This window comes from Orcinus orca, chromosome 19 (assembly GCF_937001465.1).
Source record: "Orcinus orca chromosome 19, mOrcOrc1.1, whole genome shotgun sequence".
Taxonomy (NCBI): Eukaryota; Metazoa; Chordata; class Mammalia; order Artiodactyla; family Delphinidae; genus Orcinus; species Orcinus orca.
In genome coordinates this window covers 45,603,812-45,619,768 of record NC_064577.1, presented here as the reverse complement: position 1 = coordinate 45,619,768, position 15,957 = coordinate 45,603,812, and the positions used below count along the sequence as shown (strand labels likewise).

Sequence of the window (15,957 nt, the reverse complement as noted above, 5' to 3'; positions counted from 1 at the left end):
GGCGATGCAAGGGAAGTGTTGCCGTGCCTACAGCTCTCTGGGCCCAAGTTGTCAGGGTGGGAGGTGGCTGAGGAACAGGGTGGCCACGCCCTCCCAGCTCCCTCATCTTAGAGGGAGTGGCCTGAGGGTCCCCGCCTCTTTGCCTCCTGTGGTACAGAGCAGGCAGAGCTGGGCATGAATAGCAATTGGATCGACATAAATCCCCTTGCCACCTACACCCTCTCCACTCTCACCCCGCACCAGCCTTGTGCCCATTGATGGGCGGTGGGGCAGGGTCCTAATCCCAGCCCCCACATCCCAGGCCCCTCCCTCCTCAGAGATTCCACAGAGAGCACCTCCCACCTCCCTGTTGTATTTTTAGCTCCTACTTGGCCTGCTTAGAGGCCCTTTAAGGCCCTCTGGCTCCCAGCCCAGGATCCAATGGGTCTACAGCCAGAGGACTGGGAGTAGATGGGGGAAGGAGGGTGCACAGAGGGCCGGGTCCAGCTTCCTCCAGCCACAGTCAGGTGTGGGAAAATCCAGAGGGTGGGAAAGCTCTTACTGGTATGTAAATGAATGTAAGTTACTATGCAAATGAGCACATTGCTCCTGCTGTTGGATCTGGTCCAGATCAAAGAGTCGAGAAGCTGATCCCTCTGAAACCACCACTGAGGTCACCCTCCCAGCAGCAGCCAGAAGTGGGATGCTAAGTGGAAGGCTGTGCCCAGCCCTGGGAGCAAGGAGGAAAGGAGACCGGACTGCCTCCTTCCTGGAGTCAGGCTGGGCTGGGTGGGAGCAGGTGTCTTTCCAGGAGGTAGGGAGACGAATAAAATGACCTCGCAAGGGCTTTCAAACAGCTGCCTCTTCTCCAGCCAGACAGCCCCTCCTGGCCTTTGTGGAGGCCCCTGAGCCCCAAGTCGTGGAGAAGCACTTTCTCACTCCTGCCCCATCACTCTTCCTGGGGCAGTTCAAAGCTCATGGAATAGCCAGGTAGAAAGCAGTGGAATCAGAGGAGGCAGGGGAATGGGGCCCAGGGGTGTCAGGGCACCAGGCTGGCTCACCCCAGAGAAGAAGGCCCCCTGAGGGATACTGGGGTGGGGTAATGCTCAGAGAAACAGCCTGTAGGATTCAACTTCCCAGACTCCTCACCTCAGGAAGGCACTGGGGTAGCCCCAGTGGAAAGACTTCAGTTAACAATGAGGGTCCAGCGGGCCCCCATGCCTTACTCCTTAGGCCAGGAAGCCAGTTGGGGAGGGGGCCCACTCCAGCTCTGAGCCCTGGGGTGGGTTGGGGGCAGCTCTCAGATGCCTGGATCCCAGCTCTGTGCCAATCCTCCTGACTGAGTTAGCCATGTCCCCAGAGGCTTCTCCTGCGGTCGCGGAAACTGCAGTCCTCTCAATCCCCGCCTTACTTCTCCTTACGCTGCCCCCCAGCTCCCTTTCCCCTCTGGTGACGCAGCCCTAGAATCAGAGCAACAAGCCGGAGAAAGCGAGAGAATGAGAGAGGACAGGAGAAAGAGGCCTTGCTCAAGCCTCCAACAATAAAGAACAAGGCTGTTTTTCTCATTTCTTCTCCCTTTCCCTGGCTCCTTAGTATTTTTCCACATTGATTCCTTAGGGCATTCTTCATGTCATTTAACCTCAATCTCCCTTGCTGTTACCGCCATCCTCTTCCTTCTTTGTTTAGTTCTGACCAAGCCCCTTTCACTTCATTTTCTACAAGATCAGGCTTCCCTTACCTCCTGCCCAGTTTTAAGCTCTCTGGCTTGGCCTGGTCATTGGAGACAGCCAGAGAAAAAGGACACTACGCATCCCCGCCTTCTGCTTGCAGCCACAGCTGCTATGCCCATTTCCTCTGGCACGAGCCTTGGAGGCTGCCAGGTGCCTACCCTGCCCAGGGAAACATGTTTTAGGAGAGCAAGTAAGCCTAGTTCCTGCCTACCTCAGGTATGACCTCATCTTCCAGGAGCTGCAGCCACCCCCGCCCCAGGCATCCCAGACACCCTCATTTCCAGGCAAGAGCCCCAGAGGTATGTCCCATAGCCCACAAGGTCAGGCCGGACCAGGACACCTGGATTCCCAGGAGGGAATGACAGAACAGGTGCTGGGGGAAGGGGGGGAGGTCAGTGACCATCTCCCCGAGGAACAGTCCCTCTGCTCACCCAGGGGTCCTCACGTATCTCACCAAGAAGCCCAGAGAACCTTGGCTCCCTGTCCTGCTCCTGACCCCTCACTCCAGAGGCTGCGAAATTGGGGCTGGGGTTGCAGTAAGCCTCCGATGTTGTGGGCATGGAACCTCAGTCTGGAGATGAAGGTGATGGGGAACAAAGACACACCTGGGTTTTTAACCATTCCTGGAATAAGGCCATCTTTGAGAATATAACGAAAGCTATGCTCTCCCCTCCTCCAGGCCCCAGAACAAGGCACACACACGCAAGATTTTGCATACACTTTCCAGGATCCCTGCATCCCCTGAAAACCTTCAGTGAACTTCAGGCTAAGACTTTGCTCGGGATCATGAACCCTCCCCCCTTTTCCAAAGGGACTTTGAAGCTAACAAAACCGCCACTTGACTTGCTGGATGCCCTGGGCTGTGCACTCAGGCAGCTGTTTACATCTGGCTATACAGCTGGCTGTAGCTCAGCCCAGCTGGCCCAGCTGATTCTCCCAAAGGGTCACGGGGCAGAATTCAGTGAGATGAGGAGATGACCCAAGATGCAGAACCACCCCTGGAAAAGTCTGAGGATACCCAAGTGAGTCCCCCAGAACGCTATCTAGACTACCTGCCTCTCTGAGATTCATTAGTTTTAGAAACTTCCGGGCTCCTGGCAGGCCTAATGCCATCTCTAGCTGCCCAGGAAGAAAAGTGGGACCCCTCTGCTCAGCCCTCTTGGGTGAGGTCCTTGGTTAGTGAGGGCGCATCCAGGTCCCAGCTTCAGCACAAGAGCCCTCAGCTGCCCCTGGGAGAAGAAGGCAGATGCAGAGCATTTTACACAAATTATCTTATTAAAAGCCCACCATCACCCCATGAAGAAGGCATGTGGCTCCCCTCCCCCTGACGTGTAAGATAATTAAGACTCAGGTATTAGTGACAGATTCAAGACAGGAAACTGGCAATGGGACTTGGGAGCCTCTTCTTTCTCCACAGTGCCAAGCTGCCAACAGAGGCAGGAAGGAGTACATAGATCCAGACCCAACCTCTCCTTGGGGAAAACTGGCCCAGAGAAGAGAAATATCCTGCTTAAGGTCACATAGCGAAAAAAAAAAGGGGGGGTGTGATTACAGAATCTATGATTTACTCCAGCTTTGCATTATCTACCCTTGCTTTTCTGATATTCTCTTTACACTCCATTGCCTCATATCATGCAGATTCAGCACTGAAAATCGGAAAATCTTTTTCTGGGCTGGGGCAGAAAGAGCACCAATATAGAAACGTGTGCTGATGATCAATTAGGGTCTCCAAAAGATGGAAGAGTGGCTAAGGCCAGACCGCAGCTGCTGGGGCCAGGCTGGGAAGGGTGTGGTGGCCCTAGCCTCTGCAGAAGCTAGATGGAATTGAGGCCAAGTAGGTAGGTGGCCTGGGCAGGGGCTGGACCAGGAGGGCAGGGAACAAGGCTGGGGCAGTCTGAACTTTGGACATTGCAACTTCCTCAAGTTTCTACAGGTTCCAGCCAGAGTTGAGAAAGGTTTCAACACACCCTTTATCCGACCATGTCCTCTTGCTCAGCAGGGTTTGACATCTCGGTAGGTCAACCAGAAGGGCTACTGCCCAAAGAGGGCCTGCCTGTCCCGTCCTAACAACCTTCCCTCCCGTGGCAGCCTCACCTTCCCCAGCGGCCTCTTCCCCTAACTGCCAACCTCAGCACGCTGAGCCCATGCAGAGAAACTTCTCAAACTTGGACATGCCCCACTGGGCATGACTAAGGGGGGCGGGGGTGGCAACACAAGCAGCTGGATGCGCTCCTTCCCCTCTCTCCCCTCTGCCTAGCTCTTTCTCCTCCTTGCAGCTGTTGGGGAAGGAGAACAGAAGAAAGAGAAAAACACTATTTCCCTCCTGAGACCAAAACAAACACACTCAGGGTTGAAGATTCAACATGAATCCGTGGAATGCGAGGAGGACGTCTGGTGGGAGGGCATCACTGCTGGGGGTGGGGGCAGGTTGCAGAAGACCAAGCAGGAGTTGGGACAGCAGCGCCTCTCACTTCTACTTCTGCATCCTCAAGGGGTCAGAAGGAGCGCCTGGACAGCTCCAAACGCCCAGACTCGCCCATCACTTCACTCTCCAACCGCCAAGCAGTTGAGAAGGCCCTTCAGTGTGGTTCTGCAGAGGGTGTGGCTGGCGGGGCCGCAGACTATGTGCGAGGTGGGGGCGGGCTTAAATGCATGTCCCCGTAGGTTCTTCCCAGGAAAAGGGAAAGGTGTTTATCTTGCAGTTTTCCCCAGTTCCCAGCCCTGGAGAGAAGAGGCATTCGGTATACTAAGCACCCAGTTCACTGAATGGGAGGGGGGTCAGGAAACGGGGACCCCATTTCTACTCTCAAGAGAGGTTTAAAGGCCTGAGGGGCTGAGTCTAGACAGGTTCTGGCCGGGTCAGCACTTGCCAATAATTACTGCCCCCATCCCACACCCAATCCCTTTACTTCCCGCCAAGCCTCGGCAGCAGAAGGGCTGCCTAGGTCCCCGCTCCCTTAATCGTCGCTCCCCAGAGCTGGAGGCCTGCGAGCCTGGAAGCCAGCTGGCCCAGGGCTTGGACTCCACTCGGGATCCGCACCCTGTTCACACACTCTCCCATCCCACCCCGGCCAGTTTCACTTACAGGTAACGCTGCTGCCGCTCCGTCTGCCGATGGAGGGCGACCGAGTAGCCGAAGAGGCTGCCCGGGTTCCCGGCCTCCTTCACCACCAGGAATCGGGTGTCCAGGTTGAAGGCGGAGGCGACGCGGTCGCTGGCGGCCACCATCAAGGCGAGCGCGCAGAACATCGGGCGTAGGACGCGGGCGGCGCGGCTGGGGCCGGGGCCCATGGCTGCGGACGGGAGCCGGGGCCCGGGCGAGAGCGCGTGAGGGCGTGGAGCTGGGAGTGAGGACCTGTTCACCTGATCCCCCGCGCCACCGGAGAACACTCTGGCGTCCGCTTAATTGAGCCCCGAAGCGCTGATCAATTTCTGGCCCCCAGCCCTGGCCAGTTTCACGTCCGCTCACGGTCTGAGCTCTCAGATTCCCCTCTGAGGTCCGCGGGTCTGTTCTCCCGCCTGCACTGTTCCGGGTCACCGCCCCCCTGCCCCGGGCACCCTGCCCCCCAACTCGTGCCGGCCGCGCCCACTTGGCCGCACTGTCGCCTCCGATCCGGGCTCGGCAGCGGATCTGGGCAGGCAGACCTGTCGACAGCAAGGAGGACGGGAAGGAGGGGTCCCACCGCGCGCGCCCCGCCTCTCCACGCCCAGCCCCGCACCTCCCCACCTTGCGCGCCCAGCCGGGGCTAGGCTTTCCTTCCGGGGAAAGAGAAAAGGTCCCGGCTCGGCCGCCTCCTCTTAAAGGGGCAGCACCGCCCCTCCCTCTCCATCCTCCCTAACCCGGCTCCGCCCTCTCCCCCAAACACCTGTCCGGAGCCCCCGAAGGCTTGGATTACCCCTCCCCGCCCCTTGTTTCTCCCGAGAAGCGTCGCCTCCCGAGCAAGATGGATTGGACGGGCGGGGCCGGGGGTGGGATTTGTCCCGCTGCTTTGCTGCGGAGGCTACAGCCGCTGGAAAGGCCGTTCCGGACGCGGCCACCTCTGTGGGTCCGGCTGGAGAGCCCCGGCGTTGGCGCATCTGGGAGCCGACATCCGCAAGCCACTGGCTGGAATGCCCTCGCCTCCGCCGCGCTGTGAGCCCCTGAGAGAAGGTTAGCGGTCTCTGGGCGTTCTTCCTCGTACCCAGCCCTTCACCGTCCTTATCAAGATTTCTTTCTTTTGCCCACTCGCTCCCACCCACCCTGATCCGAGCTGGGAATGGTCGCTCAACAAAATCAGACAGATATTTAGCGTTGGTAATAACCAAGCATCGCTAACTGTAATTAGCAACAAGACAGCGTTTTCCCCAAAGGGCTGCGCCTTCTGATATCTATTTTGTATCATGGATGTCCGGTAGATGTGGAAAGAAGTCCCTTCTCTTTAGAGTGTCTGCGTGGCCAGGGAGCTGGGCCCAGACTGGACCCATTTCTCATCCACCCTTGCCTTCAGGGCCCAGCCCAGCAGAATTCCAAAGGCCCCCTCCAACCACGCAGGCTCCAACCGAGCGTTTGGAGACGGCGGGGGACTCCAGCCCCCACTGGTGTGTAGTGGGTGGCGCCAAGGTGGAGGAGTTAGGTGGGCGAGGCCCAAAGGCCTGGTTATCCGCAGAAGAATCGAACTGAAAGGGAACTTAAAGAGATCACTCTGTATTTTCTTGAGTCTGACTAAGATTTCCCTTATTGCAGCACAAAGACCCATTTTTCCCCTGACCATTCTTTTTTCTAGGCTAAAAGAGCTTTCTTATTTTGGTCCAGGAGTTCAGTTCTCAGCTCTTACTTCCTTGAAATTCATTTTAGAGCCCCTATCTCTGAGAGTTTATGATAATAAGAAAACCACCATATAGTAGTGCTTGTGCAGCAGAAACTACGCTAAGTGCTTTACAAATTTTTTTTTTTTGCGGTACGCGGGCCTCTCACTGTTGTGGCCTCTCCCGTTGCAGAGCACAGGCTCCGGACGCACAGGCTCAGCGGCCATGGCTCACGGGCCCAGCCGCTCCGCGGCATGTGGGATCTTCCCGGACCGGGGCACGAACCCGTGTCCCCTGCATCGGCAGGCGGACTCTCAACCACTGCGCCACCAGGGAAGCCCACAAATATTATTAAATTAAATTCTCACAGCAATCTTTGAGGTGTTATCTCTGTTTTAAGATGAGAAAACTAAGGCTCAGGGAGGTTAAGCAACTTGAAGGCTATGCAACTCGGATTTTAATCCTGTGTTATCTGAGCTGCCCTTCTTGACCACTTATGCTAGTAATTAACATTTGTACCATACTCAGGGCAGATCTAGGTTTTGTGGGGCCTTGAAGCTTGTACAATTTGGAGCCCTCTTTAAGGAAAAAGATAAAGAATTAGGAGTACAAAATTAGATTCAAAGAATTAGGAGTACAGAATTAGATTCAGAGCCTGGGAAGGGACTCGAGATGAACTTGTGCTTATGAATCCTTTCACCTGCAGACTCTCATATTCTCCTGGCCTCATTTGACTCCTCATTTGACTTAAGGAGGAACATGGATGTCCAAGGTCACGCAGCTCATGGGAGGTAGAGCTAGGACTGGAGGCCACTGGCCACAGCTGTGTTTTTAAGAGACAAACTCCAGATGTTGGTCAGAAAGCCAGACATGCCTAAACAAAAGCAGCTGTGATAGCAGCGTTCTCTGCGGTGTTTGGGGAGTGGACACTCATCCCTGTCTGCCCTTGGAGCAGCATTTGTTCCCAAGCTTTGACTCTCAGAGCTGCCCAGCCTCTCTCCATGGTCTGCTTTGCGGCCCAGAGTCTCCAGGGGTTAGGACATGTGGGGCCAAGGAACAGGAAGCTGACCTGGATGGAAGTTGAACAGTTACCTTGCTCTCCTTCCAGCTGGCTGCTGGGTCCTCCACCTCATTCTTAGAGAAGGAGGAAACAGACAGGGCCAGGAGCCCAGGGGCCAGGGTGGACACTCAGTGTGGACAGGGGCCCCACCTGAAACAGCTTTGAGAGTTCTGTGATGACAGATGGGCTCCATGCCAGGTGTTATCTCTTTGGCCATCCCAAACAGGAATGACCAGCATGTCCGATCCCAGGGCTGGGAGCAGGAAAGGGATGAGGGATGGTTTTTCCACTCTGGGGAGTGTCCAGAGGGAATGTGGGAGTGGGAGCACGGGTGCCTGGTAGGGGGAGGGCCCAAGCTAAGGAATGTGGGGGAGTGTCGGACAGATCTGGGGGAGATGGAATGGGAATGGAGGGATGAAGGGACTGGAGGGATCTCTGGGCTGGAGAGATGCAGAAAGAGAAATCCCCAGTTCATGCCAAAGGTCCAGAATCCTCTGATGTAAGTGACATTATCATCCACAGCCTCATCTCATCCTCAGTTGACCCATGCCAACCCTTCCCTGCAGAGAAGGGACCCACCTAGAAATGTAAACAAGGAGAATAACATGTGTAATGAGGAGTCTGAGCCCAGTTTTTGATGTTTGACTGCTGACACCTTTTAAGCCGTCCCCTCTCCCTCTTCCCCTTGTGCCTCCCACCTGGACAAGCTCATAGCTTGGTAATAAAAAAAAAAGAAAGCCTGGGTGCTGTGCTGCCTCCTTTGGCGTCCATGGGAGATTCGAACCTTGCAAGCCACTTTCCTCACAAATGCTCACCTGGCCTCACTCCCTCACCACAGTAAAAACCCAGGCCAATCTCCTTTCCTCGCTCTCTCAAGCCATTTTGGACCTGTTTGAGAAGCCAGCCCTGCTCCTGCAGAGACCTCAGTTATGTAAATAATAAACCTTTTCATTCCCTCTTAGCGTGCGTGTGGCATCATCAGTCTTGACATTGAACCAAATCTTGGATGGGGTCCATCTGCCTCTGTGGGCAAACATGACAACATACAAACTGTGGGTTCTGCTGTAGAGTCAGGGAGGCTTCCTGGAGGAGGAGTATCTGGACAAGTGAGAAGGAAAGGATTATTAGCAAGAGGGAGCCTCAAGAGAAGAACGCAGAAGAGTTGGGGCCTAACTTGAGATGCAGTTTTCCCAGTTGTAACATGACAACGTCATATTCTGTAAAGGTACCTTCCATTTATTCAGTGCCTGCTGTGTTCATACCAGCCTTCCTCTGCTGCTCCCCCCTGACACACACAACACTTCCCCCCCTCCCCATCTCCCTCTCCCAGAGCCCCAGAGCATACCACTTGCTCACTCACTTCTCATAGGAAGGTTAGTGCAGAGATGGAGAGATATGGATGGAGTGGAACTGTGGTTCCACGAGGGCTGGATGCAGGCCGTCTTCTGTCCTCTCACCTTGAGCAAGTTCCTTTCCTCCTCCAGGCCTCGGTTTCCCCATCTATGAAACGAAAGGCTGGAAGGAATCCCTTATTATTCCTCACCTGGCATCCCTTGTGTCCCAAGGCTCCTAATATTCCTTGAACTAAATGGACCAAATCTCAGCTATGGAACTAAGACTCCGGTCTGTATCTCTGACATGAATTGAAAATGCAAATTACTGGGGAGGGAGCGAGGAGCAGTGAAGCATGAATGGGTTTATCAGATTTCCTTTCTCCTGTGCCCCAGATGTGGGGGAGGAAAGACATCCAGGCCAGGCAACTTCTCTGGCTCAGAATCTGTCAGTTTCAAGCATTCCTTGACAACCTGCTATGTACTGGCACAGAGCTGAGAACCCTCAGGGGTTCAAAGATGAATGAGGGCTTCTTCAGGAGGCCAGGGTTTCATCCTGGCCTCATGTTCTGAAAGCTCTCAAATTTAAACATTGCATTATGTTTCAGGGCTGGTGATTATGGAACAATGGGGGTGTTAGAAAGAACATTTTCGCTACAGCGTGAAGCTGGCATTACCAAGACGAACTGGGCTGGGGAGCAGGAAGGGGCTGCTGTAATCATTTAGGCAATGGGTGAAGTGGGCTGAGCAGGGGCAGGGGCAGAGGGAGGGAGGGAGAGAGTGAGTGAGAAGGATCCAGGGCGCTGATTTGACTCGGACTTCAGGTACATGTGTGGTGGGGTACGCAGCGGGTGGGGGAGGGAAAGAGCAGAGGGGTTCCAGGGATAAATGGACAGTGACCCCCACAGGGGCCTGGCGAGCAGGCTGCAGACATCAGGAAACTTCCATGCTGGCCAACCCCTTTGTCTTTCTAGTTCCTTCAACCCTCTCCATGGTCCCCTTGCTGCCCGCCACGGCCTGGCCTTGCTGCACAAGCCCTGCCCTCCTGGCTGGGAGATTAGGACTCTATAGCATTCTCTACCTCATGCCAAGGTGGCCTTTTCAAGTTTGGGAGGCCACGGGGACCCACCTGGTAGCCCCAGCTGAGCTGAGTCACCAGCCCCCTAGGCCCTTGCCATTTCTTGGGGAGATGCCTTCTTATTGGCAGGGTTCTTATTGGCCAGGTGGGAAATCTGGACAGGTGGGGGGCTTCATCTGCCTCCTCCACACACTCCTACTAACTTCCTAGAGCTACTGCTAAGGGTGGAGGGCCATGTGTGGTTGTCTATGGAGCACTCCTATATACATGTTGATTGGAACATGTATCTGTGCACATGGTCCCTTGCACATTCACACCTGTTTGCCTATGTGACTATGTGTCTCTGAATGTTTTATGAACATTTGAATTCAGAAGGGAAGCTTACGTTTATTGAGCACCTACTGTGTGTCCCGCCCTTTATGTATGTTATCTTCTAATAACCTTATGAGGTGGAGATGTCTCCCACTTTACAGCTGAAAATACTGAGATGCCCAAGGTGCAAGAGGTGTGAATATCTCCTCCAGGCACCCTGCATCCCCCATCCCCCAGTCATCTTGGCTGCCTTCTGTTCTTCCAGGACACACACAGCTTAGAAGTCACATCCTTGAGATCATCACCTGTCTGCTCTCCCTGGAGTAGGGATTCTGCCCTTGGGTTGTCTTGGTCCCTTCTACCTCCCCAACCTGGTTTCAGCCCCCTCATCTCACTGAAACCTTATCCACTTGGGAACCAGCCTCCTCTGGGGGGCACGCCTGGTAGTAGACTTTGGTCCTTTGCCCCTGACCTCTCTGGGGTGGCAGCAGTGACCCTGTTGACTGCCCTCTGCACCTTCTCTTGGCCCTCCTCCTGCACTATCTCTGCCCAGCACCCTCACCCCCTTGCGGGATTCCTCAGCCCACCCTGGGCTGCTGTTCGTGCTCATCCCTCTGCCTCCCCGGATCACCCTTTGTGCATTACCATCCTCCCCCATGCCGATGACCCCCACCCAAGCACCTCCAGGCTCCAGCCTTGATGTTCAACCCTTGCCAGTCACCTCCAGCTGGCCACCCACAGGCTTCCCAGATTCTGAGCGTCCGGAACGGGCTCAGCACCTCCCCCTTGTCCCCACAGCCTGCTTCCCTGTCACAGCCTCTGTCGCAGCGCCTTGCCCCTGGCAGGATTCCACAGACACGCCAGGGCTGGTCCGTGCCACTTGCTGATACCTCTGCCTCCCTACACCCCCTCGTTCACTTGGGAAATATCCACTTGTTCTTTGAATTCTTTCATGAGTTTTCACTTCCTTCCCTCACCCCTGCCCCATGCACCCCTGTGTACACACACACACACACACACACACACACACGGATGTAATCACTCGTGCATCTTCCAGGCCTTGCACTGACTTGTAGGCTGGGCTCATGGTATGATTAGAGACTGATAGGGCCGTGACCTTGGACAAGTCCCTTCACCTCTTAGTCTCAGTTTCCTCACTATAAATTGGACACAGATACCAGACTCACAGGTTTGTTGAAAAACAGCAGAACTGGGACCCAGAAGTCGCTCACTAAGTACTAGCTGTGCTCACTGTCCATTACACCTGTATTTCCAGCACCCATGACAGTCCCTCACACACAGTAGGTCTTCAACCACTGCACGTCTGGCTGAATTCAGTTGGCCACATACTGTTTATGGCCCTAAAAAAGTGAACCTGGTAGAGGTGAGTGAGAGGCCAGCTCTGTCTCATAAATACCCTCTTGCTCTCCTCCCCTCCCCTCCCCCACCGCAGGATCCTGTTGGGACAAACGTCTTGGCTCAGTGGGTTGAAAAGGAAAGTCAGAATTCTGAGGCATGAATTGCTGTGCCCACTGACTCACTTCCTCCTCCCCGCCCGCTCCGGACGGGCCAGGGCCCTGAGTAACGCAGGTTGTAGCCTCCTCCCAGCTCTCGCCCCTCATCCCAGCACCGCCCCGTCCCCAACCAGCCCCTCACTTGGGACCTCACCCCTGAGCGGCCAGCGGCAAGAAGGGCAGTGGGGCGAGTTGCCGCTGATTTGAAATCTGCTTGCAAGTTTCAGTGAGCTAAAGAGTAGATGACAAGGCAGACGGCGCGGGGAGGTGCAAGCCTGCTCTAGGGACCCAGAGTCTGATGTGCAAGCCAGGGCACCCTTCTGGACTCTGATCTGGGAGACAGCAGACATTCCTCCTCCTCATGGCCCTCTCCTTTCCTGCCAGGATCACAGAAATTCTCACCACTGGGCAACCTTTTTGTGGCTTAGGGCCTGTTTCCTGAAGGTTGCTATTAAAAGGCGGGGAGCCCTACCTGGCAGGGATGGGGCAGGATGTTACAGCATCACACACAGAAACCAGGGCCCTGGGGTATAAAATGACTCAGGCAGCCATGAAGGTGGGAGTGGTGGTGGCAGGGAGGAAATGGTGCTGGGGGAAGAGCTGGGACAAAGAATGATTTAGTGGGGAGTGGGCGGGGCAGGCAGGGGTTCCAGACAGGCCCTAGCACTGCCCTGTCCGCTTAACTGTTAGCATGATGAGGGCAATGATGGAGATTTCACTTTCCTGTAAAACAATCCCCCAGGGGCTTGGCCTTTTCTCTCTGGGGGGTTGTCCTGGGCATCAGGGACTCATCTGAGGTAAAGAGTCAGATGGGGCTTGGAGGATGTGAAGGCCACTCCCGAAGTGGCTGAACTGCTCTGGACCACGCCCCCGACAGGTATAGCTCTGCGATGGGTGAGAGCACAGTCCACCACGGCTGCTGAGAAGGGAACTTACGAGTGGAGTGTGGAGAGGTGGGGGGCACTGAGATGCAGTAGGTAGGACACTGGGCAGTAATCACAAGTACAGCTGGCTGTAAGGGACATGCTCAGGAAAGCACTAGAGCCTGGAGTTTGGGCTTCAGCTTGCTGGCCTTGGAACTGAAGGGAAGTGATGGGTTCATGCCTTGGAGTAAGCTGACAGCCTTTGTGGACTCAAAAGCTTCCTCTGGTTGGGAGTCAGGGAGACCCATCTGGGGGCTGATGTGGAGAGAGAAGTGAGAAGGGGTGAGGGGCTGCCTTACTGTAGAGATGTAGGTGGACTGTCGAGATATTTGGACGAGGAGTGTGGGCAGGAGTTGGTGGCTATGGGATGCAGGGCACACGGGAGAAGTCAGCAGTAAGGACAGCCAGCGAGTCGGGGACCTCTAGGGCCTCCTACGTGGAGGCGCAGGTCTGGCTGGCAATCTGCCCGAGGCCCCAGGGCAGGGCTAGAGATAGACATGGAGGCCAGAGGCCAGGAGGGACCCCAAGGTTTGTACCCCAAACCCAGGCCTTTCCCCAAGAGCACCAGCCTGAGCTCTGCTGTTGATGAGGCCAGTGGTCAGCCAGGCCCACCACAAACTCACTGAAGACAACCCCTGCGGTCCCAACCCCCGCAGGCCTCTCACCACCTGCACCCTGGGCTCCGGCCCCTCAGCTCTGCCCTTCCTGCCTTTTGACCCCCTGTTGTTCTAGCTCTCTTGGTGACCCCATTTGTAACCCCAGAAGCCCCACCTCATTCATTCCATGCCCACCCTCCTCTCTGCACCCACAGACACCCTGAGAAGACCTCAGAGTACTGCACACCCACCCTCGCCGCCAGTGGGCAAACATGGTCTGGGGCCTGGCCTCACCTTAGGGAACAGGGCCCCCACCCCAATGCCATTAGCCTCTAACCCACCTCTGATCAGCTCAGTTTATTTACAAAGAGGTGATGATCATGCCCACCTCTAGGGACTGTTGGGAGGCTGAGATCATACGCAGGGAGCACCTGGCATCGGGCTACCCACCATATCTTTCCCTTCTCTCCCCTGAGACAATTGTCACCTGGCCCCAGGAGGCCCTCCTCCTCTCCTCTGATCTGACTCCACTTAAAACACTACCTTGGGTGCCTTGCAGAACCAAACCTGAAGCCCAGGTCCTCAGCCGGGGGCTTGAGGTCCTCCATGACCGTCCTGTTCACCTTCTGCCCTTGCCCTCTGCACTCCCGTCCTCCCCACACAGCCCCAACTGCCAGGCAGATCTTCATCCCCCAAATGCCTGCTCGCCCCCTTCTTTTTTTTTTTTTTTTTTTTTTTTTTGCGGTACGCGGGCCTCTCACTGTTGTGGCCCCTCCCGTTGCGGAGCACAGGCTCCGGACGCACAGGCTCAGCGGCCATGGCTCACGGGCCCAGCCGCTCTGCGGCATGTGGGATCTTCCCGGACCGGGGCACGAACCCGTGTCCCCTGCATCGGCAGGCGGACTCTCAACCACTGCGCCACCAGGGAAGCCCTCGCCCCCTTCTTGAGGACTTTGCCTGCAAGCAGTGCTCCTACTTCTTCCTGCCCATGAACAACTCCTCGTCCTTCAAGGCCAGCTGAAACCCATCATCTTCCCAGGCTCCCTGGATCTCAGTGGATGTTTTCTGCTCCAGCATAACCCTGTTTCTCCCTCTGATATAGCATCTGTCACATTTGGCCAGATGTCACTTATTCACTTGAGCAAAGTTGCTTAAGTTCTTTGTGCCTCAGTTTCTATGTCTGTAAAATTGAGTTTAAAATTGCACCCTAAGCATGGAGTCATTGTGGAGAGTAAAAGAATTTGCACAATGTCTATCACATAGTAATAGCTCAATAAAAGTTATTTTTCATTGCAATGGGTGTGGGGGTGGCAGTGGCTATCTCTCCCCCTATAGCTCAATACTCCAGGAAAAGTAAGCTCAGACCCCCCTCTCTCTCCACCCTGCCAATAGCTCCTACCACAGTGCTCTGCTTGGAGTCGAGGTCAATGATGTACATTGAATTGAACTCATCCATTGAAAAACTCATGAAGCTCCCTGTGGGTCCCCTTCAGCCCCATTCCCTATGAGACGTGGATACGTCTACGTGAGAGAAATGGACACTTGAGAGCTCATGGAGATATCAGCACCTGGAGAGCCCCATCATAGCACCTCCATCACGCAGGAGCCCAATTGGCCTTCCCCAGGGCTCAGACTGGGACCCCAACACAGGAATGGGGAGACAGGGGAAAGAGGGCATCCTGGAAGACTTCCTGGAGGAGGAAAGTGGGAAGAGCTAGGCTGAGAAAAGAGATAACATTTTGTATTGGGAGTCTCATTGTGCCAGGCGCCTTATGTATATTATGTCTTTTATTCTTCATGACAAACCTGTGAGGTCAGTTCCATTGTCCCCTTTTCCAGAAGAGGAAACAAAGACTTAGACTGGCAAAGTGAAAGGCCCAAGGTCATGCAGCTGGTGGAGGGAGCAAGATTCTCATCCAGGTCTGTTGGGCTTTGAGGGACTGCCTATCCGAGAGATGGCTGAAATTGAGGATGGTGGGAGAATTCCAGTCCCAGGCCAGCTGCCCACTCAGCCAGGGAGGTTATGGGTGGGGCGGAAACAACCACCGGAAGTCAGGGACACACAGCAAACAAGGGTGCCAGGAAAAGAACTGGAGCTGGGGCCCTTCCTCCCGGCCAGCTCTGTGCCCCTGACTGCCTGCCATCTCCCATTCTCAGCGCTTCCTCCAAGGGAACAGGGAAAGCTGAGTCGGAGCCCAGGGAATGGCCCTTGAAACCCTGGAGGAACCCTGCCAGGCCTAAGCCCCATTGTCCCCGGGGAGAGAGACAGGGCAGGGTCCCAGGGGTCTTGTTCTGTTTGTCTCAGATGGGGCTCAGACTGGGGCCTGGCACAGGCAAGGAACTCAATAAACGTATGTTGAATGGAGACACAGCAGGCATGGCATCAAAGCTACCAGCAGGAGGTAGAGACCTCGTCCTGACATGGTTTCTGCCCCACCTTGTGACCCTGGGTGAGTCACAGAGCCTGTTATCCTGGAGTGTACCCCACATTCCAGGAAGCTTGAAGCCCTTCCAGCTCTGACAATGAAGTTCTATTCATTCTTTTACTCATTTGCTAACTTGGTATTTCAGCAAACTACATAGTAGAGTTCAGTAAATATATTTTGGTACCAATGAAGTAGTGGGCAGAGTGGGGGTGATAAACGAAGG

General features: G+C 55.2%; 1 protein-coding gene across 2 annotated transcripts in view; it reads right to left on the bottom strand.

The window, feature by feature from the left end:
• The window catches only part of ITGA3 (integrin subunit alpha 3), a 30,402-nt gene extending 24,135 nt beyond the window's left edge, over positions 1-6,267 (bottom strand). Inside the window, exon 1 of one of the 2 annotated variants that reach the window (XM_033411108.2) lies at positions 4,795-6,267. In XM_033411108.2, coding sequence (XP_033266999.1) covers positions 4,795-5,000 — 206 coding nt within the window. In that variant the 5' untranslated portion in view covers positions 5,001-6,267. The remainder of the gene's footprint in view (positions 1-4,794) is intronic. The other variant, XM_004282630.4, reaches the window with a different exon arrangement.
• Positions 6,268-15,957: the final 9,690 nt, after the last annotated feature.